Source organism: Lepidochelys kempii, chromosome 2 (genome assembly GCF_965140265.1).
Source record: "Lepidochelys kempii isolate rLepKem1 chromosome 2, rLepKem1.hap2, whole genome shotgun sequence".
NCBI lineage: Eukaryota > Metazoa > Chordata > Testudines > Cheloniidae > Lepidochelys > Lepidochelys kempii.
This window is the reverse complement of record NC_133257.1, coordinates 117165534-117191890: the sequence shown is the minus strand read 5'-3', so window position 1 is coordinate 117191890 and position 26357 is coordinate 117165534. Positions and strand designations below refer to the sequence as shown.

Genomic DNA, 26357 nt, shown 5'->3' with positions numbered 1-26357 from the left:
TTTAAGTTAGAATTTATCTTCCAGATTTATGTCTGTTCTGATTAGATGATTATTCTTCCAGAACATTTCTTTCACTCTTGCTATTCTGGTTCGGACTTCCATCCTCTGTAATGATGCTTCCTAAGCAGCAATAAAGTTTCATTTCCTGTATGGCTGTGGTGTTCACTGGAATCTTACATGTTTTCCCAGGATCCTTGCATACCACCAGAGCTGTAGTTCAAGGATTTTGAAAGCTTTACTGATACATCCAGTGGAAGCTCATAGAGCCAAACTCACTACTGACACAGGTGGTCACAATTCTGGTGACTTTGCTGTTGTTTGCACCTCCATATAGCAGAGATGTTAGTCCTTTGAGTTCAGTAAACTTTAAACTATTCCTACGACAGAGTTTCCCAGGTCAGCAGGTATGGCCTGCAGCGCTTACAGCATTGCAGGAGCAATCTGCACCTTAAGCAGTCACCAGGCCTACTCAGCTGATTTTGGTCATTCGCTTGCTTACCACCACAGAGCTTACAATGCTTGCAGACTTTGAGCTCTGTGCTGACCTCCATGGAGTCTTTGTGGGTCTTACGAGGCAAGGCATGTGTACTTTGTAATATCCTTTTGCAATGCCTGTGGGTCTTGTAAAGTCCATTGGACCAAAAGCAATACTACAAGGAATGTAGAAGGTCAGCAGGCATACCTGGGTGGAGGGGAGAAGAATAGGTTCTGTGTCCTCCCATGCCCACAGCCAAATACAGAAGTGTCTAACAAAGCTGGGGAGCTTTTGAATTCCATGAGCAATTGCTGAACTTGATACAGTAATACGTATAATAATAAGAGGTAACACCAAGGGAACCCGCGTCATGGACCAGGCCCCTTTTGTGTTAGGCACTCTACAAACACACAACAAAAAGATTGCCTTGGTGCCCAGAGAACTTCCAGTCTATGCTCCATTTGTGTCATAGGGTGAGATGCTCTGTGGGAGCCCTGCTGATCCTGGAGGATGGTGCATTGCCCAGCTGCTCCTAATTCATTTAAACACTCTTGCTTCATTTTCTTATACGCATGAAAACATAAGAATTTTTACTCCTCCTCCCCCCCCCCCGAAGAAAATTTGTGTTAAGAAACAGTAATATTATTTTGCATTCTCACAGTGCTGTCCATCCGAGGAGCTCAACACACTTTAGAAGGTTTAATGGGCAGTCTACTTCATATATCATAATTAAATTAAATTGATCTCATTCGAACAGAAAACCAAATTAAATGGTTGATTTCAGAATTAAGGCTCCACGAATCACCTTGGCCCTGCCCACTTAAAAAGAGCTCATGGATGTCCTCACATGTAATACAAATACTTTAGAAAAATTTCACATTGCCAACAAAAATTATACATTTTACACCTGGGCAGTTCTTTTCTCTCCTTCTTGGGGGGAAATCACGAGCTCAATTTGTGTGACCTGTGGTACTCTGACATCAGCAGCAAGTGTATGTAGAAGGCACAAGATAAAGTTACATAGCAGGCCTGCATCTCTAAAGTGAGGTGCAAATCATAGAAGGAGAGGGAATGACTAACATACAATGAGGTATCTAATCTTAATGGAAATAATGGACGTGATATGTTGGTGTCTGGCTCAGAGCGGAATGTGGGATGATGTTGTCTGAAAACCTATTTAGAGAGTAAGATGCAAGACTGCAGGATGGTGGCCTGTAAGTGGGTCAGGTCTTTAGTCTGTGCCAAGAAGGAAAGAAATGTGTGTCTGGCCCATCATGGTCATGTGGACTGGAAAAGGGTCAATGACTAGGCAGTGGTTTCGAGATCAGCCTGAGATAGGGTTCTGTATTCCATGGTCGATATTATAGATTAAAGAAATGCAGGTGTAAAGAAATGTGTCTTATGGGTGGATGAGAGGTCACATATGTAAGGTCAGAATTTTTATTATTATAGTACCTTAACTCTGCATTCCTTCACTCCAGTATGTCTCCCTCCCTGTTGGTTTTCGTTTTGTTGGTTTGTGTTAAACTAAAACTTTCTAATTAAACTTTACTGTAAAGCAGAGGAGTGAGTTAGTGTGTATGTGTGTTATACAGAAATTCTGATCTTTTAACTGTTTTAATAGAGTTTTTACCTGGAATACACAGTAGAGAGGATATATCCTGTGCTCACCCAGGAGCAGAAGACAGGAATATGATGATGTTAACAAGGTGGGGAGAAAAGGAGGTGTTTGTTTGGAAAAAGCCTAGTCACTAAAGCCTGTGGAGCAGGGAAACCCTGCTGATAACACCTCGGAAAATAAGAGGCTCTGTCTCTTTCCTGACTTTAAAGGAGTGGTGCCTTGTAATAAATGGCTGCCATGTGGCAGCTGTCTCCCAGCTTTGTGAGTCTGGCAGTAGTTAATCCTGTCAGCAAGGCACGCTCCCTGGAAAAGAGCAGCAAGAAGAGCTGCACGTTCTTAAACAATTCTATCCAAAAAACTTTTTTGTTTTGTTGTTTAATTGAGTCTTTTTCCCATGAAATCAAATGTGGTATTTCAGTGAGTTTCTCATCTAAAAGTAGTATTAGTAGAATGTGCTATGAATTAAAAACAAAATGAAAATAAACAAAACTTCACTGCAGGGTGTGTAAGAGAATCGCTGCACCAAGGAGGAACTCTCTCCACAGTACTGCCATCCTAAAGTATTCAAAAATTGAGTCAGGCCACCCCCCAAAAAATCATGACTGGCTTACACTGCCTAAGACGCTTAAAAAAATTTAATTTTATTTGCTTTCTTGTTTGTTTTTACCTCTGGGTTCATGCTTTCCAGTTTTTCTCCACAACTGTGAGGGCTGGAAACATACATATAAAACGCTTTTGAGCAAAAGCTGTGATGCTCATTTAATACCATGGCTCCATCAGATTTTACAAGATGTGATAAAATCATGATAGGTGGCAACCATGACATTGTTATTCCCCTGATTTCTAATCAAAGTTTTCTAATGTCATGCATCGTTTTACTAAATTAACTCATTCGGTGCAAAGTGCTGTGGGGTGCAGCCATGTAAGGTGTTCCCAACTGAAAGCTGGGTGAGGGAGGGGGCTGTGCTAATACTGTCCCCTTAGGGCTTTTGTCTACACTGGGAAACTGACCAGCATAATTTTATCAGTACTGGTATAACTCCCCATGTGAATGCTCTTATCCTGGGCTAAGAGTTCTATTTTTCCTAAGCTGCTTCCAAAGTGACAGTATCGCTAAAATTCCCCATCTAGCCAAGCCTTCTGTGAGTCTCTTTTTAAAAAAAACAAAACAAAATCCCTCTAAGGTGGTAGCGGATCATGACCAGGGCTTCCCCCAGAGATGCATAGCATTATCAGGAGATCGGCTGTTGCTTCCTGTGCACACTTCACACTGATGATCCAGCCTTCCTCTAATCCTTCCTCAGCCTGTTCCTGTTGCAGCTAATGCTACTCCAGCTACATAGTGAAGAGTGCAGGGTTAGGACACTAGTTGCTGCACAAATTAGTGCCTGACACACACATCTGAGTTCCATGAGGAAAGATGCACTGAACAGCTTCAGGGGAGGGTATTAAACTGGAGAGTGATGTCTGATACGTTTCTGCTCATCTGATCCACCAGTTGGGACTGACGGGCCTCCCCTCCTGACCAACAGGTGCAGAGACCGATTGCCAGTGAGCAATTCGACATCACCAGTTAGTGGCTTTCCTTCTCAACGTTACTATGACTGCTGTTTTCACGATGCTGTAATAAGAACAACCAGACCAATTGTCCCCAACCGATTCATTACAGTGGATGCCTAGGCATCTGCATGACCAATTGATAAGACACAGAAGTCCCCGTTTGTAACTTGTCTCAGAAACAATTGATTGCAGGCTCTGGCTGCACTGCATGGAACACAGATGCCTGCTCTTGGCCCGCCTTTAAAGGGCAAAGCTGCAGCATCATGCCTTTCATCAGGTTCTCTCTCCTCCTGTTCATTTTACAGCAGGAATCCCATGGCTTGAACTGGCTATACCGTCTGGGATTTCAGCCTCTCTGTCACCGTTGTCCAGCTCTGCCTGCATATAGCCCTCATAGGTTTTTTTTCAGCAGACGTTTTTAGAATCCAGGAGCACTTTGTCTTGGGTTGTAAGTTTTTTTTGTTTTGTTTTTTCTGTTTTTCTTTTTCTTCCCCCCACGCCTCCTCCCCTTTTTTTCTTTTCACCATAAGCTTTCCACCTGGTTCTTCCAGATTTAATCCATCTGTTCTATTATTGAGGCTCCTGGATGTGAAATCCCTTCCATAAACTGAGTACAGTGCCTGGCCATCCTTTCCTTTCAAAGGGGTATCTGACAAAGGTTAAAGTTTATTCATATTAATGATCTGGCTGTATTATGGTTCACCTTTGTTTTGTTTTATTTTTTAACAAACGAGGACCCAACCACAGATCTCTTTACCTGTTGCAATTTAGACCATGTTTCCTTATTTTACAGCCCCAGCCTGTCTGTCTTGGTCGAATGCAGTGTTGCAGCCCTGTCAGTCCCAGGATATTAGGCGAGGTGGGTGAGGTAATAACTTTTATTGGACCAACTTCTGTTGGTGAGAGAGACAAGCTTTCAAGCTTACACAGAACTCTTCTTCAGGTCTGGGAAACATATTCAGAATGTCACAGCTAACTACAGGGTGGAACAGATTGTTTAGTATAAGTAGACAATCTGTTCCATCCTGTGTTTTAGCTGTGACACTGAATAAGTTTCCCAGATCTGAAGAAGAGTTCTGTGTAAGCTCAAAAGCTTGTCTCTCTCACCAACAGAAGTTGGTCCAATAAAAGATATTTCCTAGTTGAGCCAGGGGGAGTGCCATGTGGTGCTTTGATGTCTGATGCACTACTTATCATAACGCACCACTAAAGGAGTCTAACAAGTATCCCTTTACCCCCCCCCCCCCAGGAGAAAGGGCACCTCTCATTTCTCACCGCTGCTTAGTGAGGGAAAAGAGACCCAGGAGCCATTACAGGGAAGGCATTTCCTCAGTTCTTTCATGGCTTCTCTGCAGAAACAGCGCCTGGCTATATAAAGGGCCACTCTCCTTGCTGGCTTGTTTTGTATCTTCGCCCCAATGAGGCTCCTGATCATGGCGTCCCCAAGAAATACAAAGCACTAGCAGGAGTTCAGATACTACAGTAATGAGTGCCATATAAGAACCTATATAGAACAAAATAGAATTCTCCTCCCCATGGCTCTTTCCCAAAGGTTGGCTGCTTGAGGAATGGAGCTTGAAAAGTTGTTCTGTCAGTCCCTCTTCTTGCCCAGTGAGATGAGAGTCAATACTGTCTAAGCAGCAAAATAATGCCCAGAACTGGGAAATGCTCATCTGTCTACTGAAAGACGCTACGTGAAGTCTCAAGCTGCTCAGTATTCTTGCAGCCAGTGCCACTCTTCAGGGAGGGAACTTGCCTGGCTTGCCACTCCATCTAAAGCAAATAAACCAGACTTAAAGCCAAGAAACACATCTACTTCCTGGAACTCTAAGTCATTCACACAGCTGTCTTAGCTTTCAGAACATATGCAAAGCAGTTCTTATGGGAGACACAGTAATGCTTTTGTGTCTGTCTTTAACAAGCAGAAAAGGAATATAGGAATAGACATACCGGATAACACCAAAGGTCCGTCTAATCTAATGTCTTTCTCTGATGGTTGTCAGTTCCTCCAGCTTCAGAGGAAGGCAGCCGGCTCCTCATTTCCAGTTGTGCCATGCTGTAGCATGAGGGGTTAGAGAGGAGAGGAGTGAAAACTCCTTCCTGATTTTTTTGTGGGCCTTCAATTTGTTGCTTGAGTGTTTTTTGTCTTATCTCGTGTAGCTGATAATTTTAGGGCTACTAACAACATTATCCAGATCACTTTCAAATTCTGATCTCCTCTTCACTTGAGCAAGGTCCTGAAGACACTGAAATATGTAGAACCTTATTTCCTGGGATTTTGTTGTTAAATAAGCTAAACCCAGAAATGGAATGAGCAGTAAGGATGTGGGGAGTTTCTTCTGACTAGCTTTCCATGTCATGTGCTAGCTGTTGAGAAGTCTGTAGGTGGGCGTGATTGGGAAAGAAGGGGTTTATACTCTTCAGCAACTATCCAACCTAAATATGGGTCAGTAGTGATCACCGTCTCAGTGTCTGACTCTCTGGTGCCTGACACTTTGTGTAGCCACTTACACTTGTGCAAAATGTTACCCAATCAGAATGGGAATGTTTCACACCCACTGTGCGCAGATGTAAGTGACTGACTAAGGTGCCAGTCCATTGAAGAGCCAGGCACTCAATCCCTATCTGGGGCAATCCAGTTTTTGCTCTCACTTTCAGTACTTGCACAGTAGATCCAGCTTTATTGCCTCAAAGCTTAATCTCAGTTAGGGAGGCAGTTCCCACCACATATACATAAACATACCATGTCAGACAATGAAGAAACTTTGATGCAACATTAAAGTTCAGAAATGGAGCACAAAAAATAAGATAGAGACCAAATTCACAGTTACGTTAGGGCTGCTTTTGTGTCACTAACGTGGCACAGGGCAGCTGGAGCATACTCATGAATCTCATCCATGAAATGGCAGGGGACTGGTTCACTACTTCATGATTTTAGTTGCACGCCAGTATAGCTGTACTGGTTTCAGTACAGTTATGTCATGCATCTGGAGTAACTCAATGGTGACTCAAAGGGCAGTAGTTTTTTCAGCATCAGTAACTTGCCCATGTTGCCAATCCTACATGCTTTTATGGTACATATGTATTTTGTTATCTAAGCTCTTACAGAGGAAAAATAAGCATGTGGGTTATTGACTGGTCTTTGAGGGTAAAGGGATGGCAGGTTTGGTCTTTTTTTTTTTTTTTTTAACCAAGCAAAAGTATAAACCATTATGCCTACATAGACACTAATATAAATACACCAAATGTTGCTAACAAACTCTAATATAAATAACAACATAAAAGGCTCATAACCAAAGAGGCAGTCTCAGTTTAGTGGTTGGAGGATTCCCTTAAGGATGTGCTGCTCTGGGTTTTGTGAGTGACATTTTTGCTGGGTAAAATTCTACCTTTTATGTGTGTGTATTCAGACGTTTTCGGAAATATTCTCCGTGCCTTTTTGGCTTAATACTAAGTAGTAGAAAGAACTGCCGCCATAAAGTCCTGTTCCTCTGTCTTATCCTTTTTGCTTTTCTTTTCATATAGGCTGCTCTGTACTGGTGCTCCTGCAGTGGTGACAGTGAGGTGACGCTACCAGTAAACTTCTCTGCCGTTGGGGCCTCGCCAGCACCAATACTTCAGTAGCCAGGGCAGACTTGCTATTAAAAAAGGTCAGTTGGAAAACTTCCTTTGGTTTTCCTTTGCTTCAGGCAGTGGCACTGAATAGTATCACTCTTTCTTCTTCCCACCCAGCTTGTTTCCTCCCCATCTCCTCCCTGAAGGCTTTGATGCAAAATTTGAGTAAAACTATAATCCTGCTTTTGATGTGACCAACAGCATGGGAGATGAGTGGGGAGAAAAGTTTCCCATTGCATGCTCTGAGTGAAATTCATTCCAGTGCAGAAACTCGGCACAAGACCTATGTACCACGTACGTCTCGCTTAAGTCCTCATTTGAAGGCTCAAGTGCAACTTTAATGGTGAATAGGTTTGGTGCTGGACTTCTAAATGGAGGTGAATTTCAACCTATGAGATGTATCTTTCAGAACACTGAGAAAGAAACTATCGTGGGCTCTTTGTCCCAGATGAGATGTCCCCTTGCTGATTTGAACAAAGTTATTCCTCTCTAAATCTCTGCATTAGTAATGCTGCCTGGACTTACATTTAAACAATCTTTGGTTTCACTTCTCATTGAAAAAGTAGGTCATTTTAGGGGGATGGTAAGTAGGAGTAGTAATGCTTTTTAGACCCAGAAGGGAAAAGTGTTTTGAAATGCATTGTGTGTGTGTGTTAAGATGGGAATCCTCCTTCCTCCCCCCAAAAGAAAAGAGTATCCATAGTATAGAACATAGTGTGTTTAATGAAACCAAGAAAAGTGTTTGGCTGAAAGTATTAAACTTTCTCTGGCCCAATTAATTCACGGCTTGTATTTTAACATTAATGTGGGTTTTGTTTTGTTTTTTTTTTTAAGTGGAACAATGAGCTGCTTTGTGCTATACATCAGATTTGCTCTCTCCTTGCCTGGACTGTGTGTATTGTGTGCTTCTTCCTATCTATTCCAAAGGGAGTGCTCATGTGCAAGACAGTAGAACAAACTGTAGTAAAAACTTGTAATCGCTCCAAAGGGTTGGGGCACACTTTTTGCTTCTGTAGCACCTTCTCTTTGGTGAGTCGAGTGACTGAAGAAGCATCTTCTCTCTTCCTACCCTCTTTAAAGATTGTAACCAAGGTTCTCCTGTTGCTTTCTCACTAGTGCGTTTAAAATGAAAGGAGAAGATGCTGTAACCATCAAGAATGATCTTTTTTTAAGATAAAATGGGGGGGGGGGGGGCGGGGAGGAGTAAATGTTGATGAGCTGAGCTTCAGCTTACTGTGGAGTCACATCTTATCCCAAAGGAGGAAATAGATCTAGCAAATGCCTTCCTGTTCAGACTGAATGGGAAGCAACAAGTTTTACATTATTTTTGTTCAAGCCTGTGCTTTACTGTGTCCCTTCAAAGCTGGTTGTCATTTGTTTCAGATCTCGCCTTTATCACAAACCGCTATTTGCAGTCTTTAGCTTTCTGTGGTCCTGCATTGTCTCAGTCGCCTACAGATGCTACACCTCTAGCCACAGCAGCCAGGACCAGAGCGAAGGGACAGATTCAAGGGAACCTGCAGTCGTGTGTGTGTGTGTGTGTGTGTGTGTGTGTGTGTGTGTGTGGAATGAGGATGGAATGCTTACTCCATAGGGAATTAATTCAGTGTTTAATACAGCCCGAGGTGGTATTGCCTCCAAGCTGAGCTCCCTCTTCACTGTGGACCTCCCTGTCTCCTTTAATTGGGAAGGGGGGTAATTGCCCAGTGGAGCAATAAGCAGAGGGATCCCCAAGAGCTTGAGAAGACAGGCACTCCTGTAGCCAGGCAATTAAAGAACTTCCATATTGTTGGCTCTGTCTCCCCAGTTGATTCCCTGAAATAGGTTCAGTGGGCCAAACCTTCCCTTTTCTACTTGGAAAGGGGGGGGAATGCACCCTCCCCTCCACATATGTGTAATAAATTTTGCAAGAGAAGCCTCACCGAATTTTCCTGCCCCAGGGCCCCTCCCTGCCATGGGTTTCCCACAGGAAGAAGTGATTTGGCCCAGTATTCTTATTGTTGCTATATCCTATTGCAAATAGAAAGCTGTGCTTCCAGAATCAATGCATGCTATTGTCTTTGTTTCAATGGTATAGTTTTCCTTCCCACAACAGTACTAGAATATATTTTAGTGCACTCCAATAATACTTACTCTTTCAGAAATTAAGTTTAATTCTTTAAACTGTTTGCAAACTAGGAAGTTTTTAATGTACAGAAAAAATTGGTCTCCTGTTTAAAAACAAGATCAGTATCCAAACATCTTGTTTGAGTTGGCAGAAAGCTGTATTTTAGTTTGTCATAAAATAGCTATTTGTAAACAGAAGCTGTTATGGGCTGCAATTGTACTGTATTGTGCCCTTTCTGAAAGGTGTACACCAGGCATACTTGCACAGACATTGCAAAACTGAAGGTGAGATTTCAGGGTGATGTTTGCATGTCTGCCCTTTTCTTTCTTTCTGATGACCACTTTGAATCAACAGCTAAAAACAATGCGAGGAATTCAGAATTTATTTCTCTGAAAGGACCCCCTGCGGTATTTAAATTAACGTGGACCACACCCTGTTTTTACAGTGGTTAAATGGATTCATTTTTTTGTTTGTTTTTACTGTTTTAGAAAGTATCTGATAATTAAGGATTGACATGTTGGTTATTGGGTGAATAGTTATTGATCTGCTCAGAAAGTCAAGAATAGTTATTGATCTGCTCAGAAAGAAAGATGGTTAAACTAAGTTTGTTTTTTGCTTTAACAAAAACAGAAAAAGGATTTAATATTTTTTCCAGTTTTTCTGTTGTATTAACTAAAGGGATGCTGTTAAGTAAGATTAAGTTTGGGCCAATGTCAAAAATTGTAAACTATTAGGGAAATGTTGTTGTTGTGATTTTTACTTTTGTAGTTGTTGTTTTTAAAATAAATCTACCCCTGCATGAACCCTTCATTGCTGAAATTTAAAAAGTAAAAAGCCATCACTTTTATGGGCCAAAATAAAGTAAGCTGACACTGCAGCTAACAAAAACCCTGATCTGAGAGCTGTGCAAAAATGAGGAAGATAACAAAGAAACTAATTTGAATTCTGCTAGGAACACAGTGCATGATCCTGAAGTGCAGGTCACTTGCAACCCTTACTGAACTCAGTGGCCATTTTAGATACTCAGCCCCTCCCAGGATCAGGCCCACATCAGAAAGGAAAATCAGTGCTTGCGGAGTGGAAAGGTATTAAAATTAGCAGAGAGTGAGTCATTCAGGAGAGTATAACATGCAGTTTATAAAAGCCCAGTTTAGGGAGCCGGCCGCATTGTCCAGTGTGTAGACCACAGGACTGGAATCAGGACTCCTAGGCTTTAATCCAAACTCTGTTACTGACCCAAAGTGTCAAGTTATTCAGGTCCTGATTTAGGACAGGTACTTAAGCACATGGGTAACAGTTAAGCAAGTGAGTAGTCCCTCAGAGCTTGATTCTGCCATCCTTCCTCCCACTGAGGTGAAGATGGGTGTCGCGTAAGGAGCTGTTCAGCATGAGCAAACATGGAAGAATTGGGCCCTCCATCTCTCTCTATGCCTTTGTTTCTCTACCTGTAAAGTGGGCATCACTGGGATGTTTTACTAATTCATTAATGTTTGCAAAGCTGTTTGGGATCCACTGAGAAGTGCTACATAAGTGCAAACATATTATGTAAGCTCAATGATGCCTTAAATGGGATAATTACAGTAAGATGTGCTCATTCTTTTTACAAGAAAATATTCCTTATTGTTTTCGCTGCTATTTGAGGCTTGTAGCCTCTGCATAGAGGGAAATAAAAGCACGTAATGCCGTTAAAGGCCTGCTGACAGGAACCATTTTGATATCTGAGATGGTAAAGCTTCCAAAGGCTGATGTTCTTTGTTTCAATAGTGAAGTAACATAACTGTATTTTTCTTTAATGTTACCATAGTGCAACTCTCTGTTAAAACTGTAATTGCATTTTGCAATATTACCTACTAAAAAAAAAATTCCCCCAGGAATCACTTTTTGTTTGTTTGTTACATTTTGTTGTTTTCCTGGAATGTCTGCCACTCTAAAAAAGGCCTTCAAAAAACTACTCTAGCATATTGGAACCAGAGAGGTGTCCTTCTCACAGAGTTAGAGTTGCTGACAATAGCTTGATAAGTGCATGTGTGGCTTCCAAAAAAAAAAGAGAGAGAGAGGTGTGGGAAAAATTCCACCAGCAGTTGCACCAATTTATGTATATTTTCAATAATTACTGATAAACTGGGATACTGGATATGAGAAATGTGCTGAATGGTTCCAGAAATTTCAGTCGTCCTTTCCACTGTTAGCATTAATCAAAGGGTCATCATGAATTCATCTGTTAGAATAAACTGTAATTTTTCTAAAAGGAAAGTGCGGAATGTATGAACTTGAATTACTGAAATTCTCCAGCTACAGAATACACTTGAATTTCTAAGCCAGATGTCAGTAGTGTCAGTGATGTACTCGGTCTAGCTCCCTTTTTTGCAAGTTGAATCTGGGACATAAATTAGGGGGATGAAGTCTTTCTCTGTTAAAACTACCTCGTAGTTAATATATTCCTTCTTCCCTCCCCCCTCCCCTTTCCTTAATACAGTACTAGAGGGTGCTATAGAGAATCTAGACTCTGCTAAGCCTAATACACTAAGTGGGGAGAGCAGCAAGCAAGAAGAAAACCTCATTGTTCAACAGTCAAGGGAGGAAAATGAAGGTAACTTATTTAACTAGAATTGTGTGCTTCATTAATGTAAAGGATCAGCAAGATTTTTAAGAGTTTTCCCCATCCCTAATAATTTTATTTATATATATATATATATTAAGCAGAAGCACAAACACTTACACTCGCCACTGCAAGGCTTACAAATGAAGGCTCTTTTGGCACAGCATTACTTATCCCCATAAAACACCTGTTTATAATGTTCATACTTCTCTTTTTCCAAAACATGTTATATAGCGGATCAAGTGTACATGTACCTTGATATACATCCCCCGCATGTCGTCTCTTATATATATTCAGCGGCTTTCCCAGTATATATTCAGATTTTAAGTCTTGGGTTCTGTGCTGCTCATCTTGAATGATGAATCTGCTGGGGTTTTAAAGCATGCTCTTCTTATGTTTCTAAAGCAGGATATGAAAGACTTACTAGTATGATAATGTTTACGTAACATGTCCATAAATTGGAACACCACACACCTAGTGCCCCAACTATTTAAGCATGGTATCTGAAACAAGAACATCTTTCCTACATGTACATATGATGTAGGATAAATATTCTGTGTATATTCTACATTGCACTTCTTATACTTTAATGTAACATTACCCAAAATACCTACTCACCCCCATAGCAATGTGTTTGCAACTGCAGCCGCTCATGAACAGCTCCAGTCTTTCACTGTGGACACAGGACACCAACAAGATGCATTATGCATTACCAACAAGATGCATTATGACAAGAGAATTAAGCTAAATCTGATTTTAAACCCAGGATTACTGGCTCTACAGTAGAACCTCAGAGTTAAAAACACGAGAGTTATGAACTGACCGGTCAAACACACACCTCATTGGGAACCAGAAGTGTACTCACAGGCAGCAGCAGAAAGCAAATGCAGTACAGTACTGTGTTAAACATAAACTATTAAAAAAAAAGGGGGGGGAGTTAAAAAAAAAAAAAAAGATTTGACAAGGTAAGGAAACTGTTTCTGTGCTTGTTTTGTTTAAATTAAGATGGTTAAAAGTAGCATTTTTCTTCTGCATCGTAAAGTTTCAAAGATCTATTAATTCAATGATCAGTTCTAAACTTTTGAAAGAATAGCCATAACTTTTTGTTCAGAGTTCTGAACAACCTCCATTCCTGAGGTATTTGGTAACTCTGAGATTCTACTGTACTGTATTGGGGGTTTGAAAATCAAGTTCATGTGAACAGAGCATTCAAATAAAAAGTTGTAACTTGGCTTATGTTTTCTAGAACTTTAGTAGCTTTCCCATTAATAAAGGACCCCAAACTGTTATGAACTACTGTTTTTTACTTTTTCAGATCACACAGGTTGTGAATTCTTTTGAGGCATGGACCACGTCTCTTCCATCAGCTGCATACTGCTGAACATCCCATTAGCTCGCCAACTGATCATCTCCGCACCTTTTTTTGTTTACAATTTCAGAGAAGCAGCTCAAAAGCTTAACCAATTACAAGACACCAACTTTACCAAACAGTTTGGAAGGTACAGACTTGTCCTCCATTGACGCCATGATGTCAGCAGTAATGAGTGTGGGGAAGATCGCTGAAAATGGCGGGAATTCTCAGAACATCAAGTCCCCATCAAAGTCTCCTGCACCAAATCGGATTGGCAGGAGGAACCAGGTATATAATTCCAAGCATGCAATGGGTGAGAGAGTTTCACAGTGGAGGAAAAGAGTTAATTTGCATTGTCATTTTTGCATTTCAAATAGTACATGGTGGCATCAGCTGCTATGCATTGCAAGTCCATGTGTGGTTTGTGACTTTTCACAGAATAATCAGAGAAATCTGATCTGGAAAAGACCTTGTCGTTTGCATACTGATCTAGGAAAGCACTTAAACACGTGCTTAACTCTAAGCATGTGAGTATTCCCACTGAATTACCCTTGCTTACATGCTTTGCTCAGTCAGGGCCTTAGTCTGTCCCTCTACCAGTACACATTGTTCCTTAACGTATAGTCTTTGTTAAACAAGTACATAGACTTACTGCATAACGCAATGCAAATGCATAAGGGCTGATCAAGTTTATCACATTTACCAGTTGATGGCACTGTATCAATACCACCACAAAGAAGAGAATTATATCAGTCAAAACAGTGTTACTTATGTGATGTTCCTGTAGCAATTTATTAATAGCCTGCAAACTAGTCTTTCAGATAAATGGCTTCTGATTTGGCTTAGATTTTATTTCCTCAAAACTAAAATACGTTAATTGAAAAGAAAAATATGGCAGGGTGACATAAAGATAAATGCGATCATAGGAGTATATTGTCTGGCAGCTGGCATGAAAGATTTGCCTGCTAACGTTCGTTCACAGTCCAAAGTTGCATTAAGTGGGAGTGTGCTGTTCAGACTCATGTCAGTGGCAGGGCTACTAAACAGCTGTCTGCTGTTAGGACACCACATGATTTGGCTTCAGGAGAGTTTGTTAGTGTTGCTGACCTTTATTCCACCTGATATTTCAGTGGGCATCAGATCAAGGGATGCTCAAGGAGTAAATGTGACAGGATTAAGAGGGATTCTAATAGTGTAAAAATAAATAAATAAGTTAATAAAAGAGCTGATTTGTTTTTAGGTGGAGATAGATTACCACCAATGAGGTAAATACTTCTCACTGGAAAAAACGGAATTGACAGGATTTCAGGGCAATATTAAGTTTGAATCAGTCTGTTTTTGTAGCCTGACTCTAGCAAACCTGGATGCAGCAAATTTCTACGTACAGCGCAAAGCACATTAAAAGTGGTGAATTGTTTCAGTGCACTGCAAATATGAATCTGAAGTCTGGTGAGATTTGCCCCCCCTCCCACACCCTGGGAATAGTAAAAGGGTAACAGAATGTATTTGCTTTTCTGTGTCTCATTGCTATATTCCATGGGGTTATAGTGAAACAGTCTCTCCTGAATCCTTATCCCAAGTCTGTGGTTCTTTTGATGCTGCCTTTATCTTGGCTCTTGTCTGCCTAGAGTCTCATAAACACACATGCACATTAATCCTCGTCTATTATAACTTTTCATTTATTTTCTCCTAAAGAAAAGATGTTACAAAGAGGCGTCAGGGCACTTTTAGAGAGAAGAAGGGAAAAAAAAAAGAAAACAAATCAACCTAATGCCAAACTCCAAAAGGGATTTGCCAGCAGTTGGGTGCAGAAGGGCAGTGCCAAGTTGCTTTATTTAAGCAAGTGTAGTTAACAGATGAGCTGCGAATTTTATCTTTCAGTTCGGGAAGTGCTCTTTCACCAGCACAACTGCAGCAGCTCAGATATTTAGGCCTTGTCTACACTGCCACAGCGCTGCAACCTTCTGGCTCGGCAGTGTGAAAAAACACACCCCTGCAAGTGTCAGCACTGTAAAGCACCAGTGTAGACAGCGCTGGCAGCTCCTCCCCTCGTGGGGATGTTTTTTTTACGCACTGGGAGAGCTCTCTCGCGGCGCTGGTGCTGTGACGACACAGCCATGTTAAAGCATTTGCCGCGGCAGCACTTTAGTGTTGCTAGTGAAGACATTCGCTTAGTGTCGCGTTTTTAATTCTTCAGTGATGCTGCTTTTACAGAAGCGATGCTAAACGTTTTTGTCTGGATTGAGTTAGTCGTCAGAATTCCGTGGTTAGCCACCCTTGATTTGGTTGACCTGTATTATGGTATGCAGTGTGTACTGTGTGAGCACTGGAGAAAGTTTGGGTTTTAGTTAATAATAAACCCCAGAGTCAATACTAATGAGCTCTGGCTGAGCTATAGTGTGTGTCTGATCTTTGCTTCAAGGTGAACCAGTAATGACTCTATCTTTTGTTATTTTGCTGATTCAAAGAGCAGGCAGTCTCGAAAGCAGCCTTCGAAACAATGAATTGTGTCATGTAGAATTGTATCCTTAGCTAAAAAGGGAAAAAGAGGTAGACTGATCATTTCACAGATATCTCTGGGGATTAAACACCATCTAAACTGTCAGCACAGCTGCAGGGATTTTCCTCACAGCACAGCGTGTTTGTTCTTCCAACCCAGAGCCAACTTTAACAGAGCTGCAGTGTAACTGGAGCTGAACATTACTCCACAAGCTGATTGTGCGCAATAAAGTTACATCTGTGGAGGGGAATATGTGTATTTTGATTACATATATATATATTCCATATGTGATATGTGCTACTGCACAGATTTGATCAGCTTTCTTGGGACTGTACAGATTTCAGAGAAACACCCCCCCCCCCCCACTTGCCTTCTAATGTTTTTGCCTTCTAGTGTTTTGCGAATGTCAAGTACATGAGGCTTTGGCCCATGTTCAGGGGCTATAGTGAGGTCTGCTATAGAGAGTTGTGTATAATCATTTATAAACAGTGGGAGGATTTTTCTGTGTAGGAGAGAAGGCAAAAAAGGCTAATCATTGCAAATTAGATCACAAGTCTCATGCTTTTGGGATTTGAGATCAGTGTTATTGTTTACTCTGTTTTGGCTGAAAAGATGCAGAAAAATGGCCATTTATCCATACAGAAAAGTCCTATTAGAGGTTAATAGGAAATAACCATTCTTTTAGAACAATTCTATAAAATTTAGTAGATAAATTATATTCCCCTCTATAGGGTAGGTTTAACCCCCTCATCTTCTCCCCGCTCAAAAAAAAAAAAAATCACCCCAAACAAACACAAACCAAAAAAAACTGTAGAGCGGTTACTGCTTTATTCATTTCTTTGGGACTTCAGAATAATTTCCCCAGCACCTGACTGGCAGCATCCCCTTTTAAATTCTTTAGTATGTAACCATAAGGGATTTTAGCCATCCACTTTTCTGTGGGATGGGCAACCTCCGTTCATGTGTATATCATACATTCTGGAAAAAGTTCTTTTTATTTGACATCTCCAGCGAGTTTTTTTTAGAAAGAGGAAATGGATGGACACTGACACATACACAGTATCTCTGATGGAGGATCTAATCATCTTTTTTCATTATTGCACCAAGAATACTTAAAATGGCAGGCAAGAAAGTTCAAGTAGAACATAGCTTTTCAGTATAACATCATACTCGCTAGCCACAATGATGATTTTTGTGCATTCTTGAGATACCAGGGGTTTAAATAACAACATTGGGTCTTCCTGGTTGGTAGAGAGCTACACTGTTCTGCAGAAGAACCATGTTCAGTTTTCAGTCTCAGACACTCTTGCTTTTTATTTGGCGGCTCAGGTAATAACAGTGCACTGTGCTTCTGTGAAGGTTGTGGGTGGATGTGCCTTTCGTCACTTAACAGCAGCCCTGGGCAATTAGGTGAAATTAATTTGTTTCCACTTGGAGTCCCATTGCATCCTTGGCTTGGTGGTGCAGTCAATATCTCAAGGGCGTACTTAATAATATAAGGCTGGTTCTCCACTCTCACTGGTCTTATTCTGGCTTGACCATAGTTACTCTGGTTCTCACCATGTGAAAGGAGAATAACGTATATTGTGTTTGTGTTGATTATACTCTTGCATCATAACCTCTTGAAGGCTACAATTTCCTCAGATCTTGCAAACTTAAGAAGGGTTGGATCTGGCCCATATGTGGGTGGGATACTTCCAGGGAAAACCCAAGATGCTCTAAAAGGCGCTGTTGCTGATTCAATAGGTGCAGCCCTTCCCTGTGCGAAGCAGCAAAACTGTGATTCAGTATTAAGTTAAGGGCACTGCACTCCTGCACTGTCATTCGGACAAGATGTAAAATATAGGCCCCTGTGATTTGTTTAAAGATCTCATTGGTCCTTGTTGGAAGATTAGTGGTGTTAACCCTCATGTCCTGGCCAACTTCCAATTTGGGTACTTGTGCTCTACTCGCCTAAATTCCTTCTGGCACTTTCAGCTGGTCACAATGGTTGCCTTCACTTCCTGTCCCAAACTGCTGTTGCAAAGTTGCTGTGAGCTGTGAAACAGCTGCTGCATTTCCGTGGTGGGTGAAGTGACCAATACTTGTAAATTATAAAGTTTCAGAAGCTTCCCTTAGGGTCTTTCAGGATGATGATTGTGTAAATACAAGTTATTGTTCTGTTCTTTGAGAGATGTTCTTATGTTTCTTGCTTATGATTTCAATCCCCATCAGTAGTTGTGAGATTAGCTTTTGGGTTTCTCTACTTTTATGTTTGTGTGTTTGTTTTTCTTACAGGAAACAAAAGAAGAGAAGTCTTCCTATACCTGTCCTCTGTGTGAGAAGATTTGCACTACACAGCACCAGCTAACTATGCACATTCGTCAGGTATGCAGACTACTTGTCTTAATCGTTCTTTTATATTAAAGAGAACGCGGTGACTTGGAGAGAGATCCATTTTTCAGTAACAAAAAACATTTCCTTGTCCAAACCCAGAAGTCCTTCATTATGAATATGGTTCACTTTTCACGTACACATTTGTGCCTTCATATTTAAAAAAATTTTTGGAAGGCACAAATGTTGCAGGGTTTTTTCCCCTCTACCCCAGCCTATTCCCAAGCAATGAAATGTTTCCTCTTCAAGGCAGTTTAAAGTTATCTGAGGATTCAGAACAACATTTCCATTAGCAAGACGTGTCCTGCTTTTATTGTCTGTTTCGCCATAGTCACCTTCAACATCCATGCAAATTAAGGACAAGGAACACAGGAGCTATTAGTTCAGGCTGGCATTGAAGCACTTCTGTCCTATGCAGAGTCTAGCAACTCTGAGAAGCTAGACAAAGAAGTGACTTTGCAAACAGCATCATTTTTGTGGAGCTAAATATGTCCTCCTGCTTCTCTCTCTCTCTCTTTTTTTTTTTTTTTCATAATAAGGAACAAAAAGAGATCTGCTCTGAACATTGAGGTTGTGGTTCACTTTCTGGTGTCCATTGGATAAATGTGTACTTCAGTTTTCCCTTTTATGCTAAAACTAGGGTGACCAGATAGCAAATGTGAAAAATCGGGACAGGGGATGCAGGGTAATAGGAGCCTATATAAGAAAAAGACCCAAAAATCAGGACTGTCCCTATAAAATCGGGACATCTGGTCACCCTAGCTAAAACATATAGTTTTAATTAGCATCATCATCAACATATCACACTGATTTTAGTCTGTGTAAAGATCCTCACGTAGTGTTGATAACTAAGGGCCAGATTCTACCCTAAAAGGCATGTACATAGCCACAAAAATCTGGTGTCCATCCAATGGTAGAATAATGCTCTAAATTCTGTCACCTACTCATTTTAAATAAATGTAAATTGACACTTTAATGACAAAAAAGCATAAACATTTTAAAATGTTTCAAGTTTAAACACCCTCCACCCCTAACCATTTGTGTCTGGATCCCTTTTCGCCCTCCTGCATTGCACTCTACAGTGGATGTGCCTGTGCGATGTATTGCATAACACAGTAGGCCTACATTACCCAGACATTCCTGGTGTGGTTTTGTGGCAGCGAAGGGGTTAATGAAAAGAAAAGCATGTAACGTTTACCTTTACGTAGCCTACCTGCTAAATAGCTCTTTTAAAAAAAACAAAAAACAAATCCAAAACACAACTACTTTTTTAGCTGTTACAGTTCTCTGATATTTCCTGGGCAGTACATAGGAGGAATTAAATGAAAATCATTGCTTTCTTTAGCATAACACTGACACTGGAGGGACAGACCATTCCTGCAGCATCTGTGGAAAGTCTCTGAGCTCAGCAAGCTCCCTTGATCGCCACATGCTGGTGCACTCAGGTGAAAGGCCTTATAAATGTTCAGTATGTGGACAATCCTTCACCACCAATGGGAACATGCACAGGTGAGTGCTGATCATGACACAGGAGTGTGGAAAAGATTGTGGAATGTGGGGGCATTATGTTTCCTTGGCAGGACTGTCAAGTAAGGAAAAGGCTTTTACATGGACAGGGAAGTATGAATTATGTATAGTGCATTATTGCTGAGAGAGAAGCAAAGAAGGTGTGTGATGATATGCTCTGTGTCACAATAATCCTCCAGAACTGCCAGAATGCCGGATTTTAGGATGATGTAAGAATTGGGGATGAGTTTTTAGCTCAATCAACTATGGGTACAAATAATATCTGGAAGCACTATTTTCTTTTTGTTCAGGTGCCACAGAGGTTAGAATGACACATAAATGGCTCTCGAGGAATAACATACGGGGTCAAATTTTAAAGGGGCAACAACCAGCCTCTTACTTTGCAGCTTCAGTTTGGCAGATGCAAGAGGTTTCATGTAGACATCTGCATGATTTATGGGTGCGCTGGGTAGTTAAATATCTAAATACCATCAGTAAGGGGCTTCTTCTTTGTCCTGTCCTTTTTTACATATTTGCATGCTCTAGTCATCTTACTTCTTTACAAAGAATTTCCTAGATCTATAACAGGTTGTCAAAATTAAAAGTTAATATAGTTTAGTTTATATATAATGATACATATTGTTGTTGACTGAGGAAGCAAAACACTTAATCACACCCACATTTTTGTCTCATACAATTACTTCATTCATTTGTATTACTGTAACACCTAAAATATGCTAAGCGTTTTCCAATTCATAAGAAGATTAATTCCCTGCATCGAAGAGCTTACAATTTACAAGCAACCCAACAAAAGACAGGCAAGGGGACAGGGATATGACATAAGCGAAGTGACCAGAGAGATAGCAGGTGCACATCTTGCATTTCTCCATGGGGTTCGGGAGTATGGTCTTGTCTGTTTTTCTTTGGTTCGAATGTGAGGTTTTGTCTATACTGGAACCCGAACAACAAAACGTTTGTCGTTCAGAGGTGTGAAAAACACACACCCACCCCCGAATGACAAAAGTTTTACCGACAAAAAGCGCCGGTGTGAACAGCCACTGACAAAGTTATCGCCGCTTGTTGCGAGTGGAAGTTTTTTGTCAGTGGGAGAGCCAACAAACAGCAGCTACGCTGCGTGCCTTTTAATGGCACGACTGTAGCAGCACAGCTGTGTCGCTAAAAGGAGCGTAGTGTAGACATAGCCTCAGTAACCTTTTTTTTGTAGGCAGTGCTGCAAAGTTTGGTTTTAAAGGAGTGATTTCAGTTAGGCAGAAGTAGAGCATAGATGAATACTTGGCCAATGTTTCTTTGACATTTTTCTTGCTGTTTTATCCTCTCTGCATGATGAGTATCCAGTTTAAAAACATACTGTAAAATGACTATTTTTGCATCTGCATCTGTATCTGTGTGATTTGTATAATTTTCTGACTGGAAGGGGATGGGTCTGAAGAGAGAGATCCTGGCCTCCGCTTAGCCGTTGTAGCTGACTGGTAGTTAGAGTTGCCCAGATGCTAGTTTCTGTGCTCCAAGGGGTTTATTGGGTGTTGGAATAGTGGAGTTGTAAACACATTGCTGAAAGTCTCCTATTTAAACATGGAAGAACTAAGTTTTCAAACTTCAGTGCAGTTGGCATTAAGGCACCTAAAATGTTTATTTGACTGCTGAAATGCAGGATAAAAATTGGGCCCCTGATGTAATACTAGACACACTCACATGGCACATAAACTTAAAACTGTGTGCATATTTGCAGGGTTACATTTTCTCCTTCTGTCTAAGGTGGTGCCAATAGAGGAACCATCTTCTCTCTTACATTGGACAGAGTAGGAACTCACAGGTTGATGATTTCATTTTCTGCTAGACTAACACTTTCCTGTATGTTGATTTCTGCTGTGTCTCTCACATATTGTGTATCTGACACGGTACTCCCTGCAGTGGCAAAGGCAGGCTTGTTTGTTTTGAGTCCAAGATGTTGTGACGGGCAGCACTGGAGTGTGAGAACTCCAGTGTTCCAGCATTCTCTGCTCTGTTTATATCTATTTCCCAAACCTGAGGTCAAATGTAGAGGGTTTGCTGTCTTTTTAGCTTTAATGTTCAGCATGTCTCATCATTTTTCTCCAGTGAGCAGGAAGTTGGTTCTAGTCACACCAATGACCTCAAGTCTCTGATTTCCAAATAGATGCTGTCTCTTAAGATACAGCTTGCCTGGCCAGCCAGAATGGGAAAATGCTAATTTAAAAGTTACCTACAATTTCTCTCAAGTAATTTCCAAAAAGGTGTAAAATCAGGGAAAATTAGGTTCTGGGACAGAAACATGATACTGATAAATGTACAGTATTGGATTACATGATCTCTTTCATTTTATGCTGTAGTTACTTGTTTTCGTGCCCATGAAAAGTGATGGATTGACAGACCTGATGATCCTTGATCTAACCGTAGACTGAATACAGTGCCAGCAGAAGTGCTTGCTTACCAGCACTGCTCTCTTAATGTGCCTCTTTGCTGGGCAGGAGGGATTGCCCTAGGGGTGAGATGGTACTTCAGATTCCCAGCCCACAAGCTTATCTCACTGCTGTGATTGACAGTGGGTGCATCTCTTGTCATTCTTTTGTGAGGTCATATGTTAAACAGAACAAGTCAGGTGCAAACCTGATCCCCAAGGAAGGGCAGATCAGCCAGAATGCAGGCTGTGGTTGACTAAAGAAATGACTCCTGTAAAGGAAATAAATGTATCAAAACAATATCAGTGCTTTGAATTTTTGTGATGTTTTTCTTTTAAGCCAAATGGCATGCAGTGCAGCACCTATTAAGATCGTTAAGATGGGCCTACGATGAATAGACTCCCTATAAATGGCATTTTCATTGTCAGATATCTGGGTGTAGGTTTGAGACACACAAACTAACAAACCTTTTGAAGGCTCTTATTTCACTGTACAATTTCAGTCTGCAGCAGCTCAATGAATGTTGCAGAAGTCTTACACTGTCCTGACATAGTCTGTCATTGCAGAAGATGATCTCAAACTACCTGCAGGGTGAAATCCTGCCCCTATTGAAGAAAATGGGAGTTTTGCCACTGATTTCAGTGAGGGCAGGCTTGCACCCCTGTGTGTTTTAAAGACGTTCTGTTTTAGATAATAGATTTTAAAAATCCTCAGAAAATCAAACCACTGTGTTAGAGAGCAAGCAGACAGATGATAAATATGAAGAGAAATTACAATATGGCTCTATAACACTCTCAGTATCAAAAGGTTTATTTTGCACATTGGGTACGTCTGTCAAAACCAGGTATTTCTAGTTAAAAGGTGGTCCAAACTAAATTATTTTATATGTATTTCAAACACAACTGTAGCATCGAGTCCAACAAGCCATAAATGAGCAAGGGTAAAGGCTTTGCATCACATTACATTCAAAACTTACTTCTATGTCAGCTTTGCCAAGTGAAGATGCACTATGGCTTGCTAGCTCCCTCTTGGTGCGAAGTTCTTACAGGCACTCTGCACCTGCAGTTCAACATCGCCTGTACCTGTGTTCTGTGGGGCGTAAGGCAAGTCCCCAAACCCCAGGATTGCACAGTTTTTCTCGTTTTCTTTTTAATATTTTATGCTAAAATTAAAATATTTAAAAGCTGACCAAAATGTGCCAAGTGGAGAGGGACGAGACTTTTATACCCTTATTGGCAGTCTCCAGTGATCGGTGTGATGCCAGGAGCAGAGATCATGCTGGGGTATCGCACTGAGCCAGGAGCTAGTGATATTTAATAGATCAGTAATTTGTGGACCTGCCGCAGAAGAAAAAAGGTAACTTTGAATGCTTCTTGCCCTACACTGGGGGGGGTCTTGCCACCTAATACTGTATTTACCTAAAAGCCATTGAAAGGAAAGAAATGTGAATGCTGCATGTGTATACACAATGTTTTTTGTTTTTCTAAAATTAATTCTTACCTAGCCCTTTAATCTGACTTTCATAGTTGTCTGGCTTTTTGTCCTAATCTTTACTCTGAAGTTGTCCTAGCCTCCCTCATCTGCAGTCTGGCTTCTTTTACATTTCTTGCCAGATGTATAGAAGATATCCTTCTCAACCTTCAGAATAAATCTTCTATTTCTTTTGTGAATGAGTCATAGTCTCTGACTTCTTAAAGTTCTGTCTCTGCCATCCTCCTTGACCCTACACCCTCTCTCCACGAGTACAGCCAAACTGGTGCTACAAGCTTAGGGAAAAAAACACTGTTTCAGCACTTCTTCTGAAACGGAGGTGAACGCCGGCCTCATTTTCTGAACTGGATGACTTTTGGTCAGCATTCTAAGTGGGGAGCTATAACTGTCCTCTGGACTGAGTGAGTGAGGGCATCTTGGAAAGGTCTCTGTCATGGCTACCAGGCTGCTCAAAATGTCCTGCTACTTTGGAGCTCCCTACTGGAAGGCGCACTGTACAGCCTGAAGCAGTGGGCCAGGTGCCCAACATGGAGCCTTCATCTGGAAGAGCTGTTCAGTTCAAGGAACAACAGTGAATGGCACATAGACACTGAAGGGAAGTTAATTTATTGTACTTTTATTTCTCTGAATGGGGCACTGACTCTGCTGAACTGCTGCACTTAATGGAGAAGGGTTGTTGACGTGGTGGGGGATCCCTCCGGGTCTGTCAGGGAGTGGAATTCCTTGAGAGAGAGGAGAGGTTGGAGGCTGCATATTCCATTATGGATTTATTTCTGGGGAACACTGGAAAGAGTAGATCCATTTATTTCTTATGTCTTATAAAACACAACCCTATGGAGGAGTTAGTTATTGATCTTGTTCTTGAAAAGAACTAAAGAACTATTTTTCAAAATCCTATATTAAGGTTGAGACATAAACCTGGAAATGCAAGCTGTCTTAACAGGGTGGATTTAAAAGGGGGCACACAGGACCACTGCTATTTAGAGCATGCAGATCCACACATGCTTGTGCTAGAAAGACGGTGAGCAGGGTTTTTCTCTCATTCCCAGTGAATGGGTTATATGCTTTCACATTTTCAGTGTAAATGTTGTAAAGAATATGTGTGCACGTGTAAAAGAGGGCTTTCTGTAGAGCTGAAAGCATAGGGACCTTGAATCCTTTCTGAAGAAGAGTCTGAAGTAAGTGCTGGAGTAGATAAATGTTATGAGAGCATTTTAATCCATGCTGTCACTTTTGCCGTATCTATATGTTGTTGGTGTATCCAATAACTAACAGATTAAAACCTTGGGAAGCTCTCTGGGCCTTGTCTCTGACAAGAAATGGAAAGTTGCAGCTCTCCAACCCTCAAAAACAAAAAAAAACAAATAAGTTGCTCTGCTACTATATTTTTGGAGCGATCATTTATTAAGGGAACTTGGGGTATCTAAAACTGCTTGCCTGACTTAATTCTGTGGTCAAGTTTTGCTGAAACAAAACTTGTTAAGGACTCAATGTAGAAGCTGAAAATATCCCCAGGGCTTACCCAAAATAGTTCCTTCTGGATAAAAGGTCATCCTGCCCTGGATCCTCTTCTGGTTTTAGGACTAGGATGGTGTCAGGGCTCCCTCCCCACTCTGAACTCTAGGGTATGGATGTGGGGACCACATGAAAGACCCCCTAAGCTTATTTCTACCAGCTTAGGTTGAAAACTTCCCCAAAGCACAAATCCGCCAGATTTGAAAGTATCTTCTTTCCCCATTGGTCCTTTTGGACAGGTGCCAACCAGGTTATTTGAGCTTCTTAACCCCTTACAGGTAAGGAGGAATTCTAGGCTACCCTTAGCCGTACGGTTATGACAGATGGTCTGTACCCATCTATTTTAAATGGCATTTTCTGTCTGTTGAAGACAAACTTTCCATAAAATTTGAAGTTTTAATAAAATGTAAATATCAGAAGGTAGGTTTGATACATACTGACTCCTTTCTTGACAGTCTCTGGTGGCTGTTAAAGATTCTGTAGCGTGTTTTGAAAAGAATGATGGGATGACCTAGGTATTTCAACCAAAAAAATTATCCCGTGCAGTGCATACATGTAAAAATCTTGAAACTTAAGTAGAAGAGCAGAATTGCAGGAGCTTTGCTGTGGCAAACTGTTACAAAGACTCCTAGTCAAAGACAGCATTTTTTCTTTTAACCTTTTAGTTAAGAAGGCACTTCATCCATATTGTTTTTCTTCAGTGGCGTTTTCCCCAAACTGCTTGAAAGGGATATAGTCAGTGTGCAATGTCATAACTGCTGCTGTTTTTGTTGTTGGGAGTGATACAATTCTGCCTTCTGAGTAAGACATTTTTTGGAATCCATCCTCCCCACTTTTTGTATGTTTGAGTGTTTTGAGAGCTTGAAAGCAGCTTTCATTTAAAATTTGGGTGTATAAGTTCATTAGTCAGTCAATGAGTGCACTTTGTGAGGTTTACAAAACATTGGTTAAGAAATAAGTGAGACCCACTTACTGTTCCTGAGCATAAACCAGATTTCCTTTTACTTTTTTAAAACATAGGTACATGCATCAGGTACAGATGTGCGTGTGTGCATACACTTAAGGTATTTGCACACAACTTTTGATTCTACAGACCCTCCTTCTGACCTTGCCAAAGCATCCTTTCCCTGCAACCCACCCATGAATTCCTCCAATGTTAATTCTGGTGCTGGATTCCTTCTGATGTGTATTATGTGCATTGTAGGT

The 26357-nt window shown here is 41.0% G+C and overlaps 1 protein-coding gene across 16 annotated transcripts in view; it reads left to right on the top strand.

The window, feature by feature from the left end:
* The window catches only part of RREB1 (ras responsive element binding protein 1), a 140604-nt gene that overhangs the window by 53021 nt on the left and 61226 nt on the right, over nt 1-26357 (top strand). For 4 of the 16 annotated variants that reach the window (XM_073332107.1, XM_073332110.1, XM_073332111.1 and 1 more), the window contains exons 2-6: nt 7182-7306; nt 11855-11968; nt 13293-13616; nt 18106-18195; nt 19547-19710. In XM_073332107.1, the coding sequence (XP_073188208.1) occupies nt 13503-13616; nt 18106-18195; nt 19547-19710 (368 nt within the window). In that variant the 5' untranslated portion in view covers nt 7182-7306; nt 11855-11968; nt 13293-13502. Of the gene's footprint in view, nt 1-7181; nt 7307-11854; nt 11969-13292; nt 13617-18105; nt 18196-19546; nt 19711-26357 lie in introns of those variants that run through there. The other 12 variants (XM_073332104.1, XM_073332103.1, XM_073332106.1 and 9 more) reach the window with 7 other exon arrangements.